General features: G+C 43.0%; 1 protein-coding gene across 2 annotated transcripts; it reads right to left on the reverse strand.

Moving 5' to 3' along the window:
* Positions 1–9,650: 9,650 nt before the first annotated feature.
* Positions 9,651–23,000, reverse strand: ENC1 (ectodermal-neural cortex 1). 2 transcript variants are annotated; one of them, XM_054055160.1, is made up of 3 exons: positions 22,853–23,000; positions 16,462–18,274; positions 9,651–12,819 (listed from the first exon to the last, which is right to left on the reverse strand). In XM_054055160.1, exon 2 carries the CDS (start codon positions 18,260–18,262, stop codon positions 16,493–16,495), a length of 1,770 nt encoding a protein of 589 aa, XP_053911135.1. In that variant the 5' UTR covers positions 18,263–18,274; positions 22,853–23,000; the 3' UTR covers positions 9,651–12,819; positions 16,462–16,492. The 2 variants fall into 2 exon arrangements, with proteins under 2 accessions (XP_053911135.1, XP_053911136.1); XM_054055161.1 differs by lacking the exon at positions 22,853–23,000 and adding an exon at positions 22,391–22,521.
* Between the last annotated feature and the right edge of the window lie 609 nt (positions 23,001–23,609).

The raw sequence follows: 23,609 nt of genomic DNA on the forward strand, positions 1-23,609 counted from the left end.
TGGGACAAATAGCAGCATAAGAGGGCATCAAGTTACTTGAGTAACTTTAAAATAGACCGATTTTTAATTTAATTTAAGTGCCAAATTCAACGTCGTCATAAATTTGGAGATTGTTCCATTTGAGGCAAAGAATCCAGTTCCTGAACACCTCCTTCAGGGCCTTCAAACAAAAGGCACCCTGTTGGGAAGACTGCAGAGAAACCATGTATAATCAGAGGAAAGTTGGATTGGATGTGCACAAGACTCACCTAGCAACTCTCTACAGCTCATTAATGCCTTTCTAGCTACAGCCTATATCACTGTATTCACTTTTTTTTAATACAAAGAGAAAAAAGTGAACATCTAAGGCTATTTTAAGTGTGTTCTTGAATGATGGGTGTCTTGAAGAAACAACATTCAACTTTTTGGCTGAAAATAATAATTTTTTTAAAAAAACTTGGGGAACAAAACCAGTAGGTAGGAGGCTATGGCTATAATTCATGGAAGACAGGAACAACGATAAATCTCAGTCTTGAATCTGCAAAGGCAGTTCCCTAGAAAATTGCCCCCGTTCTGGAGATTTCCTTACCCACATACATTGAGAGAATGCATGCAACAATGGCCACAGTCAAGGCAAATTCCACTTTTTTCCAGATTGTGTTTTCGGTTTATTTGGGGTTTGCTTCCTCCCCTGGAGTATTGTTAGAAGTATTCACTCAGTATCAGCAGTATGATCACGACAAAACACAAGCACCTAGTTGTCTCCTCTGATCTACAATACGGGTTAACCAATCCACGTTTAATTTACCAGTAAGCTAGCTGTTAATTATCTGATGGCCTGTCCTGCCTTCATGGCAAGCAGTTCGAGTAGCTTTGGTTTGATGATTTAGCTAATAACATGTGGAGGCTGAGCAGTACTTTTTCATTCCAGAATCTTTCAGAAATATAAGGTATTTGGCTACAACTATCCAGTTAAATAAAAACAACTTTTTGGTCTTAAAAATCCAAGCTCATCAGCCGCACAACAGTGTGCATGTGTTTTTTTGAGGGTGAGTCCAAAATGTAGGTATGGAGATCTGTAACACAACAGGAGGGTTTAGGTCTGAAATCATTATTTTCATAAGACCTGATGCCTTTGTTGAAGATTTGCATTTCATCTCTACACAGTGGGCTGGTGAATAAACCATCTATTCTACTCTCTGTGTCAAACACAATACACTGTTTATTCACTTCCTGATAAGCCTGTTCCTCCTAATTAAGCCTCACGCACGGTCATTTTAGAACCTAGAGCAATACCTTCTCTGTCTACAATATACCAATGCCATAACAATGCACTGTTTCACACATGCATTTCCAACAAATTTGTTTGCAAGCACTAGATTACCAAAAGGATACAGAATCTGTAGAGATTCCTGCTGTGGCTGAACCTGCTGGGAGATGCAGTGGAGGCTGGACTGTGCTACCTCCAGGGGCTCCCTCCAACCTCAGCTATTCCAGGATTCAGTGACTGTGTGATACTTGAATATGCTGAACAGATACTCATTTTTAGCTCTTCATGCTAGTAAAACCATAAAATTACTATATGTACCATTTTTCAGGTCCTGCATGCACACATGCCCTCGGCTGAGATCCTCTGTCCCTTGCTGCAGGCTCAGATGATAAATGTGGTGGAGGCAGAGTGTTTTCCTGAGCTGTAGCAAGCAGGGTAACTCTGAGACTGGGCTGCTGTGCGGGAGGCAGTACCTTTTCATATTCAGGAAAGCAAAGTGAAACTTCTCAGGAAGGCTAGTTGTGCCACAGGTACCTGCTGCAGAGTTTCTCGCAATTGCTCTGATGCATTTATGAGGTGATTAGTCCACCCAGGATGCTGAACCAGAGTAACAACTCTCCGCTCCAACCTGATGGCAGCCCTTGTCTATGTACCTGATCCCAAGATATGCTCAGTGCTAACAGTCCATTGACTCAGCACATTTCCACCAAAGGTGCTGCTGGTGTTAGAAGGTGGATCACTAGTTTTCATAGTCATAAGAATGGAAAGAAAAACATCAAGACTTTTGCATGTAATTCTTCACAAACATTGTGAGCTCTTCAACTGGGCTCTCAAGGTCACTAGCTAGTCACTTCCTATTTATTCAGAGAAGAAGAAGTAAGCTCATTTCCCTCTCTGTCAGTACAGTTCTTGTTAAACTGCTTGTAAGTATTTCATACATTTTTTTGCATGCACACACCACTGTTTAGACAGTGAAAATTTGAGTCAACACATACTATGTTTCTGCGTTTTATACTGTATAGAAACCAATAGAGCATAACTAGAAAAGAATGCTAAAGTCTAACAATGACAACATAAAAGTATTAAAATTGTATTGTTCATATACTCAGTATTAGGATTTTTCCAGCCATCTTAATTGCTCTATCGTGTTGTTTAAGCGCTTCTAGGAGCAAGTACTCTCTGTTTGTCAGAGGAACAATCTTTTTGATGACTTCAATAGAAAAAAAAAAGAAATTAAAACTAAATTTTAAAAATAAAAAAAAAAAAGTTTGGCCATTCCTCAGCCCTATATACCAGTACCCTCCTGTTCTCCATCATGACATTGTTTCCTTTTAGCAGGGGCCTCAAGCCTGCAACTGATGTATGCTAACATTACAGTCTCTGAATTAATTCACTGAACGGGAGTACCCAGGCTGTGTGAATTTAAGCACATATAGACATGCCTGCAGGGTAAAGGTTTTATCAGAGATGATGGGGGAAAGCTAAGGCATTTTATAGGCCAGCTTTTAACCAGAATGTCTCCACAAAAATAGGAAAAAATTGTTTATCTATTTTAGAAATCAAAATAAATATGTTTCTTGCTATTCCAACTAAGTTAAAAATTCTATTAGACCTTTTTATTTAAATATTCTTGTTATGGAGCTTGACTGTACAATTGTCTAAAGAGCCAGCTAGTTTACCTCTGATTTTTTTTTTAATTGTAAGTATTTTTCCTCCTGGCAACTTTGAAATGGGTTCGACCATGGAAGAAATTACATGTTCTTCCAAGGACTGAAGAAGCTGCAAGGAGTGAGAAAATGTGCTTCAGCTTATTGGCAGCTGCATTTGTAGTTATCTGAGGTTGAGCCTTGGCACAGAGTCAGGATCCAGGGCCGCATCCTCAGTTTCTGAGGCTGCGATCAGTTCTGAGCCAGCCACCTGTCCACCAAGGCAAATAATTACAGCAAGGCTGCTTCTATTTTCTGTTGATGGTCACAGGTAACCTATGCCAAACAGCAGCTCAACACAGCCAGAGAATTGAGGTGAGAGTTCCCTACCCTTTCCTGGAAGCGTGACAGACCCTAGATACCTACAGGCTGTTGATCAATGAAGTCATATTTTATTATAGCATCAGACAAAATAGCTTTTAAGTAGTGAACAAAGTAGCGACGCTTTATCACGAATACCATGTTTTCCTGGAGGAACAATGTGAGACAGAAAAACATATTTTGTCATGCAATCTTGCCTGCTAGTCCAGCAACCCTAAGCACTGAAGAAACACCACAAAGACTCTTCTGTATCCCTACAATTTAGCATCTCAGAGGCTCTGTGTCAGCTCTGCTCCAACTTGAAAAAAGCTTCTGTGTTTCCGAAGGTGCCACAGTCACTACTTCTGCTATCAACACCTCCATTCTGCACACCGAGAGCATCTCCCAAAAGCAGTTGCTTTTTACTCAAGTAGATCTGCCTCCACCATGTAGTGCCCACCTTACTGAAATGCTGCAGCCAGGAGGACAAAATAAGGTAGATTTCCTGGCCACTTCCAAGTCACACCTTGAAAAAAAGTTTTGCTCTTTTACAAAAAACCAAGCAAACTAAATGTCCACCACAAGAACATTGGCAAAAATACACCTGCGAAAACACCAGGTGAGGGAAGACAGACTGCTCTGTGACTAAAGGGGTAGTGTTTTCTTCTGGATGGGAGGTGGGGGGGCAACTGTTTCTATAAGCTCAAATTGATTTGCTGAAAATGCTAAGTAGCTAATAAATCCTGACATAGAAACATCCCCTATACCAGGGACAGTGTTTGGATACCACAAGGAGGGTGAGGCGGTCCCCAAAGGAGCATCTGTACTCACCCAACTGTACATCAGCACTGATGACTAACCCTTCTAAAGCTAGCAAAACATTATCTAACATAAAACATTGGATCTTACCTTATAGAATGAGTATTTTCAGGGGTTTTGCAAAGTTAACCAGAAACAGCTAGATACAGGCTTGTGCCAAACAGAGATGCAAACAGCTGGTAGCCGCTCACCATGTGGAAAAAGGGCTAAAGCAATGCTATTTAGGTAGAACGAGACAAGTGGGATACATCCTGGATGTGCTGGACCACATTCAACAGAAGTTCTCAAGCAAATGCTGTCAAAAGTTTTTCACCTCAAGCGATGAGTCTAGGAGGAGTTTACGTAGGAGTGGGCAGAAAGAGCAAAGAAGGAAGTGAATGAAAGCAAAGGAGAAAATCTGCATCACTTGAGTCTCTTTACAGTGATCTCTGGGCTTTAAACTACTCTTTCCAGTATTTGTAAGACAAGATGTTTCTATTTTTGGAATGGAAAAGTAAGCCTGTTTCTTTTAAGATGAAAAGTCTGACCTGCATCTTTCTTTTGCTCACTAACTCTCCATACCAGTAGGGATGCCAAGGGGCAGAATTAACATTTTGAGTCTGTGTAAATTCTCTGCTACTAACAGCCCCCCAAACCCATCTGCTTCATATTGGCACTCTGAAGGTAAATCCTAAACAACTGCCTGAAAGAACTATAGTGCCTCACCACTATATAAAAAGGCAGCTTGCTTGTGTTTACCTTGTGGCAAGTCCCCTCTAGTTCTGTTAGTCCTGCAAGACATGGACTTTGTAAATAGTTTAACCCATTCTCAAGCCAAGTTTTCACCAACAGTCTCACAAAGCAGCCTGACATCCCGTAAGTAGCGCAGTGCCCAAAGCTGGCTCCAGAAAGAGGTCGGAGGAGACTCTGGTGTGTCTCCTGTTGCATCCTTAGACAAATCTCCTGTATCCCAGCTCCCTGACCCAAGTTTGGGACTAAATATTTTTTCTTCCTCGTGAACCTGTTTTTGGGATTAAATGTGATATGTTAAAATCTCATGGAACGAGCTGCAGATTTGTAAAATCTTAGTTTGTATTTGTGATTCTGGCTTATATAAATATATAACTGCAATTAAGTAACACAATCAACTATAAACTTTACCTCTGAATCGGACCCCAGGCTCTGACCCATGAATTCCACAACAGTAATTACAAAATATCTAATGAACTTCATCTAATACACAAGTGTAAAGTAATTTACTAAATATCTGATAACATAACAGTAGGATTAGGAGGGATTCTGGCAGAAATTCCAGTGGCTTTTCCTCCTTCAGAGCTCCTTATTACTTCAGAGATAAAGATTATGGTTTCTAGGGTAACTAGACACACATACACAGACACATTGTCTAATTTGGTTTCCTTAGACTATCAGAGCATTGTCAGGTCAGGAGCATAGTCTAAGCATGATTGTGAAAGAGATTTATGATTTATTTAACCACTTGATTTAATTAACTGTAGTGCCTGATGTACATTTTTAGTTTTGAAGATAGTTCTCATATTTAAATGTACAGTTTCTAACAAACAGTGACACTTCAAAATTCACAGACCAATATTGAAGACATAGAGAGGACAGATGGTCCTATTGTGTTTTTAAGTATGTCACCATTGAGCAAGTTTGTATTTTACTTTGTGCCACACTCATACATAAGTGTAAAGATTTGAGTAAATGTTATTTTCCTATGATATTTATTTTTCTTTATGGTTTATGTGCATACACATACGCTTACCGTGGAATACTGTAAATTATGCAAGTCTTACAGAGGTGTAAGGGACAAAAGTGGTGATATGCCAGTAAAACTGAGCACCAGTGATCATTTGAAGAAAAAGAGAGTTAATTTTGTCTTGTTTGGTAACTGCTGGCCAAGAGTATGGGCACACATATCTTTCCCCACGTGGACACTTGAGCTATCTTTTTGTGACAGAGCTCCACTCCATTTTCCTTTCTTGAAACCAGGAGGAGACACTACAATGCTGCCACAAAGCCCGCAGGGTGCTGTCAGCTCCTGCCTTCAGGTACACCAATCATTCTTCACCCACATGGGCAGTCCTGCCCTCTTCTCTCTGCAATTCCAAAGCTTCATGTCACAGCATCTGAAGAAGTAATGTGTCTCCACCTCTTCAGGACCCATCTTCTCCTCTTACCAAGGTCCAGGTGGCTCAGAGACAGCATTCCTTTCTCCACCTCCAACAGCATTTAGGTCACTAGTCCTGGGTCAGTCACTTTTCACCCAGCTATCCAGGACCTAAATGTGATGCGACTCAGATGTCCTGGCTTGGATGACAACAATATATTAAACCACACTCAGCAATGTTCTCAGTCACTGGAAGGTAATTATCAGTTCTACTAAATTGTTAGAGTGGCCCTGATGTGGTTTTGATCCATGCAAACTTGCACTCCTGTGAAGCACTCCTAGGCAGGGTTCAGGACCCAGAGCACCCCCAGCCACTCAAGCACCTCGCATGCAGCCACCTTTTCTTTCCAGGGCAAGGATCTGCTCAAAGAGCATACATTTTTTATAACAAGGGTGGTGAAACAATGGAACAGGTTGCCAAGAGAGGTGGTAGAATCCCCATAACTGGGAACATTCAGTGTCAGGTTGTACAGGGCTCTGAGCAACCTGATTTACAGAATCACAGAATCACAGAATCACAAGGTTGGAAAGGACCCATTGGATCATCGAGTCCAACCATTCCTAACACTCCCTAAACCATGTCCCTAAGCACCTCATCCACCCGTTCCTTAAACACCTCCAGGGAAGGCGACTCGACCACCTCCCTGGGCAGCCTGTTCCAGTACCCAATGATTCTTACTGTGAAGAATTTTTTTCTGATATCCAACCTGAACCTCCCCTGACGGAGCTTCAGGCCATTCCCTCTAGTCCTGTCCCCTGTCACTTGGGAGAAGAGGCCAGCTCCCTCCTCTCCACAACCTCCTTTCAGGTAGTTGTAGAGAGTAATAAGGTCTCCCCTCAGACTCCTCTTCTCCAGGCTAAACAACCCCAGCTCTCTCAGCCGCTCCTCGTAAGACTTGTTCTCCAGCCCCCTCACCAGCTTTGTTGCTCTTCTCTGGACACGCTTCAGAGCCTCAACATCCTTCTTGTGATGAGGGGCCCAGAACTGAACACAGTACTCGAGGTGTGGTCTCACCAGTGCTGAGTACAGAGGGAGAATAACCTCCCTGGACCTGCTGGTGACCCCATTTCTGATACAAGCCAAGATGCCGTTGGCCTTCTTGGCCACCTGGGCACACTGCTGGCTCATGTTCAGTCGGCTGTCAACCAGCACCCCCAGGTCCTTCTCTTCCGTGCAGCTCTCCAGCCATTCTTCCCCCAGTCTGTAGCGCTGCATAGGGTTGTTGTGCCCCAAGTGCAGGACCCGGCATTTGGCCTTGTTAAACCTCATCCCATTGGTCTCAGCCCAGCGGTCCAGCCTGTTCAGATCCCTTTGCAGAGCCTCCCTACCCTCCAGCAGGTCGACACTTCCTCCCAGCTTAGTGTCATCTGCAAACTTGCTAAGGGTGCACTCGATGCCTTCATCCAGGTCATTGATAAAGACATTGAACAGAGCTGGACCCAGTACTGAGCCCTGAGGAACTCCACTTGTGACTGGCCTCCAGCTGGAGTTAACTCCATTGACCACCACTCTCTGGGCCCGGCCATCCAACCAGTTTTCAACCCAGGAGAGTGTGCGCCTGTCCAGGCCAGAGGCTGACAGTTTCTGCAGCAGAATGCTGTGAGAAACTGTGTCAAAGGCTTTACTGAAGTCCAAGAAGACTACATCCACAGCCTTTCCCCCATCCAGTAGTTGAGTGATTTTGTCATAGAAGGTGATCAGGTTAGTTTGGCAAGATCTGCCTTTTGTAAACCCATGTTGACTGGGACTGATCACCCGGTTCTCTTGCATGTGCTTCATGAGAGCACTCAAGATTACCTGTTCCATGACTTTCCCTGGCACTGAGGTCAGACCGACAGGCCTGTAGTTCCCCGGATCCTCTCTGCAACCCTTCTTGTATATGGGCACAACATCAGCCAGCCTCCAGTCTAGTGGAACTTCCCCAGTCAGCCAGGACCTCTGGAAGATGATGGATAGGGGTTTGGAAAGGACATCCGCCAGTTCCTTCAATACTCTTGGGTGGATGATGATTTAGTGGAAGATGTCCCTGTTAATTGCAGGGGGCTCGGACTAGATGACATTTAAAGGCCCCTTCCAACACAAACTATTCTGTGATTCTATGAAAGAACTGAGTTTTCTAGTATAGACAGAGCCTTTGAGACTTTCCTGGGTCAGGGCAGATCACCCAGGTATGCCTAATGGAGCCATAATCAATGCTAATGAGCTGGTTACTTCAACATATTTAGTAGACGTACTTACTGTGAACAGAGCCAGTGCTCTGCAGGTGCCTGTTTTACAGACTATCAGCTGCTTTAAATCTAAATGTAATTATCTATTTTAAATTCTGACCATAAATATCAGACCTCCAGTATGAGAGATTTTCCACATTCAGAGCCAAGCAACGGAGTTCGAATCCATGACTCTACAGCATATTTCAAGATTCTTCGAGATGTGTCCCACTCCTCTAGCCAAGACTGATTACAAATGCCCGAAACACAAGTTAACTGAGCAGTGCCAAAGCCTAGTAGTCACTTAATACTGTGGCCCTGACTCTTTGGGGCAAATAAGCACTCTAAGAAACCTGTGACTTTCAGGGGGCAGCTGCAGAAATTTTAGATTATATAAATTGGAAGATTTCAGAAAACTTAATTTTTGCAGAAAGCAATACTTTTTTTCTGCTGCCTTGCCTTTCTCTTTCTCTGCTAAAGAAGCATTACAATTTTATTCCCAGGTCCAGGAACCCAAGTGCTCAGTTAACACAAGTCAAGCTGTACAGACTAGTAATGGCAACCCAAGCACCACCATCCTGTCTGCACTGTGTTATGGCCTGTGGACACCTCCTTCTCTTTTACTTCCTCCTTCAAAAATGACAGAGGAACAAAGAGACGAGATACCAGGCAGCGAAACCACAGAGGTGCCAAGACAACACAGGAAATCAATACCATTTAGGAAAAAACCAACCAACCACTCTCTGTACACATAAACATGTAAGTAAGCTTAAAATAACAAACAGTTTGGCTACATGTGTGCATTATGTAGAACAAGTGGAATTGTTTTACATGTAGGCAGCATTTCTTGCCTTCAGAATTATTAGGAAGTATTCAAGATGCCCAATTCTGCTTCCAAGCCATATCGGGCACTAGCTAAACTGTACTGCAAGCACCAACAAACTTGCATTTCCTGTTCTTAAATGTTTTGAGGCTCTCCAGCTCTAACTGCTGAACTTTGAGATAGAGATCATAGCAATAGCAGCAGAACAGAACAAAGGGGAGGGAAGTGCTACTGAAGCAGAAGCTTAAAACAGGCAGTAAAATGCATGTTGCCGATGTGCTTTTATTAAGAGGACATGAAAAGGACATAATAAAGGATTCAAAGCATTTGAAGGTGGGGAGGGAGGGGAGGAAGAGACAACACTTGAAATAAATGTTCCATCGAGAGAAAATCTCTAATAATTTATTGACCTTCAGTTTCACATTGTGAAAAAAAAGACACAAGTTTTACAAAACCTTAAGATGTAGTAGCAAACAAAAAGACAACAACATAGACAATTTTACTTCTTCCCTTGCACAGTTTTGGTTTGTTTTTCTTTTAGCACATGAACTACTTCTTTAGTAGCCAGGAAAGGAAACATTATTCTGCTTTAATCACTCTTATTCAGACAGGTGTCAGGCACAGAGAAAAGGAGCTGGCACAATTACACCAGAAGAGGAAGGCTGTCCTTTGTTACATGTTTCTACAGCAACCAGCCTGCAAAATAAGAGGAACCTCCCCATCTTATGCCCGGGGTTTTGTGTGCACTCTGCTGTGAACTGCATTTACTTAGAAGTATGGGGTGTTCTACAGGACTGGAATGGTCAAGTAGCTAGTCAGGATTCCCACATCACTTCAAAGAGCAAGAGCCTAGCATATTTCCTGCAGAGCCATACGCCCACCCTCACTTCAGCTTCCTTCAGTCTACACACAGGAATTAATGGAGGACTTGAAAGCAGACCACAACTTTGGAAACAGCTGCAGAAAATTCATCCCCCTTTCCAAAGCTGCATGGCACTAACAAAACAAATTTCATAAGCTAAGTAGTTAGATGCAGTGCAACTTCACACCTGGACTCTAATCAGCTTGATGGAGAAAACAAGCCTCAAACCTATATGCCCCTATTCAAACAACGGCACCCCTGGGGACCCAGTTCTATGCTTCCATGTATCTTGTGCAGTCACCAGCACCCGAGGAGAGGACACGCCAAGCACAAGAATTCTGATTTTACTGCTTCCTTCGCACTCCCAGGAGTGATCCACAAGACGAAAGCCAAGAGCTATTCAAGACTGCTTCAATGGGGCAACCTGTGCAAGTAAAGGGATATAGAAAAGAAAGCTATCCTATCTGTTTTCCTATTATTTAAAAAACATCTAAGAGAAAAGAATCAATGCTGGGGTGTACGGAGGAGGGGGGAAGGCTGTAGGTTTAAACACTTCTTTAATCTATCATTTTGAGAAATCGGTTTAACCAGAGGAACTATAATTGTTCACATCTAGTTAGGCCTCAATCTTTAAAAAAAATGCTGATGTCTTTGCTAATCACTGTTCTCTCAGTATTCACAGAACTCCAAATATTCTATTTCTGAAATGTAAGGGTCTACTCCAAACAGCAAGTCACATGTAAGGCAGAACAGAGGAAACTTCCAGTGACCAGTGTAAACACTTTGAGATGACAAAGCTTTCACAAATACAGCTACATCACCGTCACACAGAGAAAGGCAAGCATCACCAACGTGACTATTTTTGTTTTGCATGCATGCATGCAGCTGTTTACTTATAATGCAGCACACACCAACCACGTTACTGAATGTGCCAGTTAAGTCAGGCTCCAGAAACATTTAGGAAAAAACACAATACAACACATGCTTCATGACAGGATCTGGCAAAGAAAGTACCTGTGAAACCTAAGTTTCCAAAATCCAGAAGAAAGAGTTGTTCCATCTCTGTCTCATGACCAGACTAATAAGGAACAAATTTATTTAAAAATCAAAGTTTTGTTTCTCAGGATTGTATCCAACGCTTCTGAGCAACCAAGTGTTTAAGACACACCTGGCTAAGGAAAATAAAAGGCAGCAGAGTTTGAGGGCCATTTTTAAGATTAAGAGGTTTGAAATTTATTTTCTATCCCCATAAGAATTTTGCTAGAGCACTTCAGTCTTTGACACCTGGCCACTCAGATTATCATCTGAAATCCAGATGAATGAGGCAATCCAGTCAGTGCAAAATTGCTGCTCTTCTTTTTTCTTTTTTTTTGTTTTTTTAGAAGACTTCATCACTAACCTATCTTGAGGTTTTTTTGTTTTGATTCTTGAATCACCATAGTCCATTCATTCAGCTCAATGTGTCTATATTGTAGATCCCCCTCCTCCAAGCAAATAAATAAATAAATAACTTTGGACAATGACTTCATCTGGGCTTGGTATCCAGAAACTCTTCCACAGTATTTGCGTTGCAATCAGGAAGCTGCACAAAGAGAGATCTGCAAGAGATTTTGGCTATTTCCAGATTAGAAATTGAAAGGTATGACCAACAAATGAAATGTAGCAAGGACACCATCTACAAGACACACCACACACAGCCTGGGGAGCTGGTGGCCTGAGGAAGTGACCTCCATGGCTTCTTCCTTTAGTACATGTGTAATTTAAGATCCTGCCTTGTAAACCTTCCATTTCTGACTGGGAAGCCACACCTTCTCCCCACTTCCAACTGTTACCCAACAGTTTTCTTTCTTTGTGCAGCAGAGCAAATCAGCAATCACAAAATGTGCAAAACATACAACAATTCACACAAGCCCTTGCAACATGAAGACAATTGCAGGCATCCTTTCAGCATGCAAGCACTGAACAATAAATAACTGCATCTACAAGAAGTAACATAACAAGAATGGGACAGTTTGAATTACTTATAAATATAGGGAGGAAAGAGAACAAGGAGCATTTGGGGGACATCTTTTCTTCCCCACTGTTGCAGAAACATTTCACCACTGGGCTGTTCCTTATTAAGCAGGTCAGTCACTGCACGCAGGACAATGCAACACAGGATCCGAGAGATACTGTAGGCGCTGCCCACAGACAAGCACGCTCTGGTTAGCAGAGTTCAACTGCAATACCACTGTATCTTCATTCACAGTGGCATCTCACTGTTTCAGATCCGTCCTGCTTCTCCCACAGCTGGTGATGGCACTTCAAACCACCTCAAAGAGAGGTGGTGACCATTTCAGATTTCTCATACAAACAACAAAGTCCATGGAAATAGAGTACTGTGTGTTGCACAGCTCAGAGAAGTTCGGACTCTTCTTTTTCTTCTTTGAAGGACTGATTAATATTGGCATTAATCCACAATTACTAGACAGGGACCAGATCATAGGTTCATCCATTCATATTTAAACCATGTGCTGAAGCATTGAAAACAGGTTTTTTCCCCTCCTATTCCTTCATGTCTAGGATAGATAATTTACAAGGTGCAGATGACTTTCTTCAAATGCAAGAGACTCAACGATCTTCCTTCATTAAAACCATTTCTCCAGATCTGAGGCAATTTTCTTCTCCAAATAAAGGAGTGAGCTAAAAGTGTTAGAAAAGAGGAAAGAAAAGAGAGAAAAAGACTTTAACAGGTTTGCTGTAACAATATACCACACGGTTTCTGTCAGATGTCATAGAAAATCTAAAAGCTACTCTCGGTTTACAATCCTGTTGATGGGCTTCCCCACTACCCTCATCACCTCAGTGTTCTTGTGTGACAGCCAACTACCAATAATAAGCTATCCAGGAAGTAAATAATTTAGGGCCAGATTCTGCCTTTATTATTCTAATAGTCTTGCTCTGCAAAGAACCCTCCTGTCCCCAGAAAATGTGTTTAATTTTTTGGCTATAAATTCAGTCACTTGAAACCTAAATCAAACTCACCCAATAAGGTTCGATATGATGGGCTCTGCATCCTGCATACTTCGACATCTCTGTACTCCCCCAAATCTTTAAGCTTTGTGGATTTGTTTTAAGTGAACATAATCTTGTGCAATTTCTCTTCCACAAAAGCCCACATAAATACTTAGCGCAAAGATTTTTTTATATCCCTGGGCCAAGGCAAACCTTGGAATAAAGCAGAAGGGGAGCCGAAGGTGTCACACCCCAATGCCTCCGTTCACCATGAAGAATTCTGAACTGAATTTATCCACAATATAATCCCCTTAATTAAAACATATCTGTTATTCATAAGAGCAGAGGTCTGCCTCCTTTCTTTTCACACAGCAATGCCCCATGCATCAATAATTCCATTCCACAGTCCTTCATAAAAATTGATTATTCAATGAGAAATTCAGCCTTTGTATCCTGAGACTGTGCTTTGCTTTTTTCACCATAGGCTGTATTAAGAAGCCAGCTTCTAAACCATCATCAGCTCATCACAGTCACTTCTGACAGCATTGCTAGAATTTTAGGAGGAAAATCCTACATCATCACAATGCGAAGGAGCTTCGGAGAACATACAGTTCATCTGAACACACCACATCTCTCTAAAGCTATAATGTCTAAAACAACAGAGAACACTCATGGGGAACACCACAGTCTACGGAACAGCCTAGACCATCAACTCTCATTGCAACTGTGGCCTTGAAATACACTATCTTCATAATGTCTAAAAAAAACCTCTGTATTACTGTTGATCAGTCATTTCTAGACATTCTTCTAGTATGCCATTCTTCCCACTGAAACACACTATCAACACTGAAGACGAAACAATGTTCCCTGTTATGGGATGAACTTCAAAAAAAACTATAAACAATTCTGAACTTGAGAGGGCACAAAGAAAAGAAAAACCCAACATACTCAAAAGACCCAAATTAGAGGAATGGGACAAAGTAGTCTGGAGTCTTCCTAAAAGCTGTCAGACTGGGGCCACACAGCTCCGTGAAAACAGAGGATAATCAGAAGTAATTTCCTTTCTGTCCCTCCCACCCACTGACAAATCAGCAGGAGTCAGCAGAAAAAAATTGTACTTGTTGGATGAGCACAGAGCATTGGAGAGATTTCAGTCCATGGCTGCATGCCACCAGTTATCTTGTGTATTAGTGAAGCTAAAATGCTAGCTTTTAACAAGATACTGCAGAGCAAAGGAAAGCTTTTTGCACCGTTACATTCTGAGGACTCTTTTTCAAAATAAAACACTCCCTCTCATGTATCGTAAACTTTAGAACAATTAAGTCAGTCTCAGAAGAATAAGTCAGTATTTTTCTTGGCACAGACCTGAGTCCAGGCATTCAATACTAGTGCTCTGACACCACTAAGAACTGCTGAAAGTCACTAATAATAAAAATTAACTGAAGAAGTCAAGAGACTGTTCCCAGCTAGGGAGGAAGCCATGGCACAGATATCATGGTTTCCATCTGCTGGCTATCAGGGCACGTGATTACTCCCAGCACCCAGGATCCGGTTAAGTCTCAAGGGTTTGCCCTGCTTTCCCAAGACTGAGTCTGGGAAAAACAAAGCAAGGAGCAGAAACGGGGCAGTGTCTTCTAGACAAACAACCACCTGAAACAAGAGCAGCAGGCAGCACAACACAGCCCAATTTCACACTACATTTCCACTCTGACCTGCTGCTTTCTACTGGCTCACCCTCATACTCTTTACTCAAAGCTCCCAGTAATCTTAAAGACAACTACAAGATCAATCCTCAGTGTACCACAGAGAAAGGAATTTCACAACTACACTGCATTCCTAGGCGTATACGTCTATCTACTCTGCTTCAAAGACATTTGGGTTTAATATTTACTGCAAGAGTTAGGCAAATGTCTCCAGCTGCAAAAGGCACCAGAAAAAAAAACAAACCTCATCTGCCCCAAACAGATGAACCTAGGGAAGTCTTTATACATAAATCTATTCTTCCTATTTCCTGGAGAATCTTGAGCAGTGTAGACCTCTAGGTAGCTCAGATGCAAAGGTAGAGCTTGTTTAATTACTGTAACTGTGTTTATTTTCCTTGTTCCTTCTAATCTGCCTGCCTTCCTGGCTGCACTATACATGAATCAAATCCAAAAAGAAACTACCACTCACAGGGCATGAATTGTTTAGGATTAAGCACGCCACTACATTTGTTTGGTCGGACGATTGCAACTGTGATTCTGTTAAAGTCTCAAGGGGGAAAAAAGCAACACAACCCTAAAGGGAGTCTACCAGATTTGTTGCAGAATACAGATAAATAGTTCTGGAAAATGTCTGTGACTTATTTTAACTGATGTGATTCCAAAAAGATAAAAATATGGAAAAAATTGTAAAATTTCAAGTAACAGTTAGTAGTTAGCACGAAAAAAAACCCAGATTTTTTTTAAATAACATGTTTAGGTACTCAGCTTTTTTAGTGTTTTGTGGGGTTTTTTTCCCTATGAATCCTTTCTCCCCCCATCCTAAAAATCAGAAATTCACAACAACCAGAATAAGCAAGGCTAAATTCAGACTTGTTTGTGAGAAGATACAATGCTGAAGTTGCACTTGGTAAAAGCTTTACCCATTATGTATAATTAAACTGTTTTGGAACAGTGTATGTTATAGGCAGGTAATTACTTCAGTCAGCAATATTAATTAAATGCCTTCCCAACACTATACCTAGTCCAACATATAAGACCAAAACTATTTCAAAAAATCTGTACTTTAAAGTATATCGTTGGAGCAGATGCAACCATGCTGTCTAGGAGAGTTGGAATATCAAGCCTGAAGGGCTTGTAAAACACCCTTCATAAGACAGTAAGTTTCCCCAAAGGCTGTCTGCACGGAGAAAGCAGGCTGTTTGCCTGGAAATCCAAGTGAATTCAGATCAGAATGTACAATATCTTTTGGGGCACTGTTACTGGATATACAGAGTGATCTAGTCTCTGCCATCAGGAAAATGGGACTGAACCCTCGTTTAGCTTGCAGCGTTCAGTTTCCGAATTATCTGCACTTCCACACAAGGACTGAGCAAAAATAACATTCTCAACATATAAATCATGCAGAAAAAAGCCCCATAAAGAAATGTGGCTATGAGATAGGTGGCAAACTAGTTCCAGCATCTGGCTTTCCCACAGACATAGTGCCCAGCTTACAATAGCCTGTGACTACATCCCAGCTACTCCAGGTGCAAAACCAGACTGAATATACTCACCCTCCTCAGAGCTGCTGCTGAAAAGCTTTGTGAAAAGCATTATTACAGCGGAATTCAGGGGTGCCATTTCTTACCTGATAATTTGTAGTTGCAACACACACATAATTATGAGGGGAGGTGCTTCCATGTGCTGACAAATGCCGTGGGAATTAGTGAATAGGGCACAGTTGTTATGCTGTTCCATACATCTAACGTAGGATCATAGCAGTCCAGCGTTTTGCACCTCTGAATGCCAAAGTAGCCTCCGACCACATACAATTTGTTTCCAGATGCCACTGCATGGCAGCTCATGCGTTTAGCTGTCACATCTCCCACCTTAGTCCACTGGTATGTCTCGCTGTTGAATTTATAAGCAGAGCACGCAGAGAATTCGGTATCTCCGCCCATAATAAAAATCTGGTTACCCAAAACAGCTGCAGCTGTGTAGCGCCAGGGCTGGGGGCAGGTGGCTGGTACTGTCCATCTGTTTTCACACTGATCATAGCACTGAACTTTGGGCAGCTTGTCATGGCTAACGCTCGTACCTCCAAAAGCAAACAGCTTAAGCTTCGCACTGACTACGGCTGCATTGCTGACTCCCTCTCGCAGAGGGGCAACCATGGTCCATTTGTTGGTCACAGGGTCATATTGTTCTACTTGCTTTAAGGATACTGAAGGGGAAGCTGGAAGACAACCAGTTGCTGCAGTGTGTCCTCCTACTACGTACAAACAGTGTTTAAGTTCGGCAGAGCCATGTCCAAACCTAGCTACCAACATGGGAGCAGCCTTCGACCATTCTTCGTGAAGGGTGTCATACACCCACACGTCTTTGGAAACTCCGTTTTCTGACCCTCGTCCCCCAGTGATATATACTTTGCAGCCAATGGCACAAGCACTGAACTCTTTCCGTGGACTTGGTATGTCAGCTTTTGGAATGATCTCCTTTGCCTTCTGGTCCACCAGGTACAACTTGTCACACATAAAGGTTTGGCCACCCAAAAGAAAAAGTGAATGTCCAGTTTTACGGGGTCTGGCACACAAACTAGTGACCACTCCATCATTTTGTAAGATCTTTAACTTGCATCTTATTGATTCTTCTACAATCTCTTTGCTTTTCCTTTGCTTGGTGATGAGTTCTTCCATGGCCACGTTCTCCATAAGGTATATGGCTGGCAAGAGGGCCAGTCTCACAGTCTGCAATAGCTCAGGCAGATAACAGTGACGCTTATTCAGGTCGTAGTTGACCCAATTGATGGCTGTTTCATATACCAGCCTTTCATCTTCAGTTTCTAATTCTTCACTGGAAAGGAGTTGTACCACCATGTCTTTTGGCAGCTGAAGGAAGTCTTCGCTTTTACTGATACTCTGGAAGTTGCTAAGGCACATCCTCCAAGAGAGTTCATACAACTTGGTGCACTGGTGAGCATCTGACAGCAGCAGCATGCCGAGACAGTTGGTGGGATGAAGGTTTTTCTCCAGAAATTCTGCACAAGCATCTCGAATGTCTTGAAACTCCAGCATGTCACCGGCCTCCAGCAGTGACTCCGCGTTCTCCTCATTGATGATGACCCTGGAGGAATATGCATAGTCCAGAAGAAGCTCCAAGACTTCTGGGTGAATCGAATTATGAAAATTGACTTCACTGTCCTGGCTCTCCTTCAGTCCTCCACTGAACATTGCTTCAAAATAGCGGCTACAAGCAGCTAGAACAGCTCTGTGGCAAGGGAATGACCTGTTTCCAGCATGGAGAAGCACATCTGTAAAGAGACGCTGCTGACGCAGAAGGTTCAAGTGAGTAAGGACACTATCAGCATAGGATGACTTGTGGAACAAGTATATGTTTATGGAGCCAGTACTGGCCCTAGATTTGCGATTTTCATGCATGCTGACTGACATTTTCTTTCACACCTATAAAGAAAGAAAACAAAATCAGTAAGATTAATGAGACCATCAAATTTGTTATTTTTACAGACCAAAAATCTATCTTTACATAGCAAAAGTCCATAAACCAAAAAGTATAAGATGGGTGGGGAGAAGCCTTATATTATATACATTTATATATGAGAGGACAGAGAATTGCATCTGCTTTTGACATGTGTTTATTTTTTTGTAAGATGAGTTTCATAAACTACATACTCTAGATTTGTTGCCCAAGAGCAGGTTTGTCTTGGGAAACCTGATCTTCAACTTTCATAGCAATACTGCAAGCAAGTAAATTGGAGGAGAAAGAAAAGGAACCAGGACTGATTTTCTCACCCTTCCCCAACCTAGACCAGCTGTTTCATTACATATGTACACATGCACATGCTTGAAACATTCTCCTGTAATGAATCATAGGAGGAAGAGTTACCAGACAGAATACCTAAGGAATGTCAAAAGCTGCATGGGCAACAAAAAATCTACTAATCCCATTAGGAAGCTTTGCTTTGGTATAATGAGCCCATTTGCAACAGCAGAGAGAATGACAAAAAAAAAAAAAAAAAAAAAAAGAGAACTTTAAATTTTTAAACTTTAAAAAAGGGAACCCAGCAAGGATCATAAACTTATACTTGGAAAACCCTTAAAGAAATACGATGACTGGATTTTTAGAGATTACATCTTGAACTCTGCCAGCTGCCCCCAGGTATAGTGATACAGCATATACACGGGCAGAGAACCGTGTTTTGACTGTCAAATGAAGACACAGAGGCATCGCCCCTGAAGCTGTTTCAAGTGTCAGGTACTTGGAGCATCAGTCATTCGTTTGTTTTAAGATTTGGAGGAGACACAAAACACAAGACACCCTATCCTACCCTATTCCTAAGAAACAAAATGCCGTTCAGTTCCCGTTTGATGGTGAATGTTACTGTTATCTGCCATGGTATGCAGGTCCATGTAAGATTACAGCAGCAAGGTTCCAGGTTTGATTATGAGTCGAGCCAAAACAGTATGGAGTATAGGGAAAGGGAGGAATATTGGCCGTCATACAAAGCTAATGGCCAAAAAGCAACAGTGCAAGTAATAGGAGATTGTATACAGAGGCCAGTGCAAACCATGGCTGTGACCACTACTATAATAATGTCACTTCTGTCTCTCCAAACTGCAGAGGAAGCTCCAAGAAATAAGAGAACCAAACTTCCCCAATTGCTATAATATTTGCATGCCCAGAGACCCTTTAATGCACCTTCAAATAAAGAACAGAGCAAAACCCTACCTGGAAAGCACCCAATGCTCAGTCAGAGCATGACCTGGGGAGACTTGTGTAAGATTTCAATGTGGATGCACTTCCCTTCTCAGATTTGAACATTTTTGTATTACTAAGCATACTTAAGCAGCACAGAACCATACAACTCTATTCCCATGTAGCATGCTTCAAGAAGACACAAGAGCTTTACAAGCCTCCTAAAAAGGTATTTTAAAATAAGTACACACATTTTTCTACATTCAAATGACCATAATCTTCAACAATGTCAGAATTATACGTGATTAATTTGTGCAACAGACTCCACTTCAGAACAATCAATTTGTGTATACAGAATATAGAACACCTGCAGATTAACTGCATCATAGCCAGTACCACCCTCCTATCACTAGCTGTGCTAACATACAAAACAACTGATTCATCACATCAAACAGCAAGCTTGTGATACACCTTTCCCTTCAGCCACAGCAATAAAGCCCCTCAAACTAACATCAGTTAAGGAACAAAGAGACACTGTACTGCAAAAGTATGATAGCTCATTTCCTTTAATCTGGAACATGACTTCCTTATGAAACTTAATTGGTATTAAAAAGAACAAGCAACTCAGCTCAGCATACAGTGCTCAATCCAAAATCCTCCAAAATGAGAGGAATTCTTCCCATCAGAGCCACAGGGCAAAGTATCTCTCTCACTCTACCATGCAAAACTCTGAAGTTATATTACCAGTATTCCTTAGACAACCCACTTAAATGCACCAACACTAAGCACAGACCAGCTTAAGGAAGCTGGTACGTCTTTATAACTCAAATCCTTTTACAAGGAAATTTAAATTACCTTAAATTCAATTCTATTGTCTGGCAAATAAAGACTCAGATGGCATTCAAGGATCCTGAGCTCTAATCTCAGACTAAAATTACCCACTTAATCTATAGCCAAAAAGATTATACTGACCATATACAGGTTGAAACCTGCCGGAACTGAAGGATTACAGGAAGGGTCATGGCTTGAAATACTAGCATGTAAACAGTTCAGAGACACAGATGGGAAGGCGAAACTTTTATTGGCTAAGGACCCCCTGGAAATTTTTGCAACTTTTCTGGGCACTTTACCATTTAAATGATGCAGCGCAAAGCATTCACTGGATCTCTACAGACTGACCTTCCTCACACCGAGAACTGACTTTTGCAAGGTTTCCTCGCCAGACAGCAGTACAAGAACTAAACACTCACTGATCAGAGACAATAGAGTAACCAGGATATGAAGGTGCTCATTTCCCCTCTGCTCTCCATGCCAATTAAGTGCATGCATAGACACCACAGTCTAGGCATGTCAGGATCTCTATGGAAACTCAGTTCCTTTCCCCCCACACACAGGGGGAATTCTGAGTATACTGGAAACTTTCTTTTAAGATGCACATAGAGTTCAGAAATAGGGCAGGCAGAGTTCACATCAGAGGGTGCAAATGCATGCGTTCAGATCTTTCAGTGGGCTCTGTAGTCCTGCAAGTGCCACTTGCTCAGCATCATTCAGAATGAGCGCATAACCACAACAAAATAGAGGCAAACATAAAAAAAACCACCCTGCAATTATGCATATGTTGGAGACTAGTGAGCTATACACCATGTGCAGAGGGAAGGAATAGATCACTGCGTGTCACCCAAGCCCACCCATCACCATAGTAATGAACAGCACTGTAAAAAAAAGAGAAAATTGTAACAGCCATTCTCAAAACAGCTACTGAATAAAGCACTCACTAAAACACCTCACTAAAACAGAAGACTTGGTCCTCCAGTGAGCAATGCCACTTCCTACAAAGCACTTGCAGATTTCACATGCTAGTCTTTAACTGTTCCAGTAACATTGCCTTTATCACCACAATGTCATCTATTGTGAAGAATTCAAAGTATGGCAATTCACATTTAAGATAAGCTAACATATTTCCCCAGTCAGACCAAGATACATATCTATACATATCTTTTTCCTTCACTGTGTCTGCTGAGATGAGTTCACACACGCAGCAGACGAAAAAGCACTCTTACAAGCAATTATCATAATTTACCAATAGGTAGTGTTTCTGTAAAGATGTCTTTCTGCAGTTGCTGATAATTAGCTTAGTCCAGAATCTTACAAGAATATTACAATGTATAAATGACATCTCCGATTTCTCCATTTGGTGTTGGAAATTACACTAGCCTCAAATACTTCAGCAGAGGCAATTTACAGTCAGTGAGCAAATGTTAATATTTAATAACATAAGCCAATTACCTTCAGGCATTTTATTTTCCTTAGATATAATAACATTTGTATGTAAAAGGCAAGAAGTGGTCAGTGAATTAAATATATAGATTTTATCTAGGAACAGAGGTTGAACTAGGAACTTTGATTTATAATTGCACTTCAACAGGCTACTTGTCACAGCAGTCCAGAAGTAAACAGTACTCTAAGACTAAACAACAGACTCCCTGCCCTACTTAACATCCCTGCAGCTTTCAGGTCTGAACCTAAATCAAATGAAAAATCAAGTATTTTCCAATTACTGACACATCCTCGATCTCAGCTCATTTTAATAAGACTCTGTAATTACGTGGTTGCGTTTTTGTCTAGAATCAGTGAAACAAGCTGAAGGAAAGCAAATCTGCTAAACATCTCATCATTTTAACTAACGCCGCTTGCAACTGCTACACCTGCAGCGATGCTGACAGCTTCGCAGAGCGAAATCCCCACTCTGCCTAAAGTCCTCTAGCACAACCCCAGGACCAGCAGCGAGATGGAAAGCAGAACACGCTGCTCCTGCTAGGAATGCACTACTGCTCACCACATGCAGACAAAGAAACCCAACTCACAATTCCCCCCCAGTTTGGTCCATCACGAAGTCTGGACAATTCCACCTCTCAAAAAGGAGCTTGCCTGGTTTCTTCCCAACCCGATAAAGAAGCGGTGCGAGAAGTTAAAATGCGTTCGGTTTCCTTTATAGGGCGATAATCACGTGCCAAAGTTTCCGTCCCAGCGCAGCCCGGCGCTCGCTCGCTCCCCTCGCCTGCCTCACGCCCGCCAAGGGATGCTCCAGCCCCGAGGAGGAAGGCGAAGCCCCAGCGAAGAGCCGGCGCTCTCCGAGGACGGCGCGCACCGCCTGGCAGAAGGGGCGACAGTCCCCGCGGCTGCGGGCAGAGCATCCAGGCGGCGGCACCGCGGCAGGCGGCTCCGCATCCCGGCTCCTCGCGTGTCCCGGCTCCCTGCGCGTCCCGGCTCCCCGCGCGTCCCGGCTTCCCAACCCTCGTCCAACAGGTCGGCGAGCACCCACTTACCGCAGCGACCGCCGTTCGAGCGCAGTCGGTGTGCGGCGCGGCGCATGGAGGGGAGCGCGGTGCCGGCTGTGCTCGGCGGGGCGGAGGCGGTGCGGGAGGCGGGAGGGAGGGAGGGAGCGAAGGACGGGGCGGCGGCTGCCGTGGCGGCTGGCAGCGCGGCTCTGCGGTGGCAGCGGCGCGGAGAAGGGGTATATGGGTTGGGGGCGGGGGGAAGCGTGTATGCAAAGCGGCTGAGTGACGGGCGGGGGAGGGACGGGGGGATGCGCCCGGCGCTCTCACGCCACTCGGTGTCCGGGCCGGCGATGGGGGAGGTGCGGAGGTACTCCCGGGGGCTGCGAGATGCTCCGCGATATCCCGGTGTGGGGGCGTTCGCGGGCCACGGTGGATGCTCCGGAATCACCGCACGGCGCCGGAGTCTGGCGGAGGGGCAGCGCCGCGCTCATCCCCGCACCGCGGAGCTGCGGTGCCCCGCGCTCCCTGCGCGCCCCCGTCGCGGCTGCCGCAGCAAAACAAGGGTAATCCTGGTCTTAATGATTCCCCAATTAACAGAGCGTGAGAAAAGCACGCTTGTGCAAAAAGGCTGATTTCGAAAATAAACATCTAGACGGAGCAGCAGTGTTTACATAATGGTATTGTGCAGCTCCGCACAAGAAAAATACGGGACACCGTGGTAAACTTTGTACTTGTTGCTAATTTACTCTTTGCTAATATAATTTAAAACATTATTCGCCTAAAGAGGCCTCAAGGAAGATAAGAT

The sequence above is a fragment of the Cuculus canorus genome, chromosome Z (assembly GCF_017976375.1).
Source record: "Cuculus canorus isolate bCucCan1 chromosome Z, bCucCan1.pri, whole genome shotgun sequence".
Lineage (NCBI taxonomy): Eukaryota > Metazoa > Chordata > Aves > Cuculiformes > Cuculidae > Cuculus > Cuculus canorus.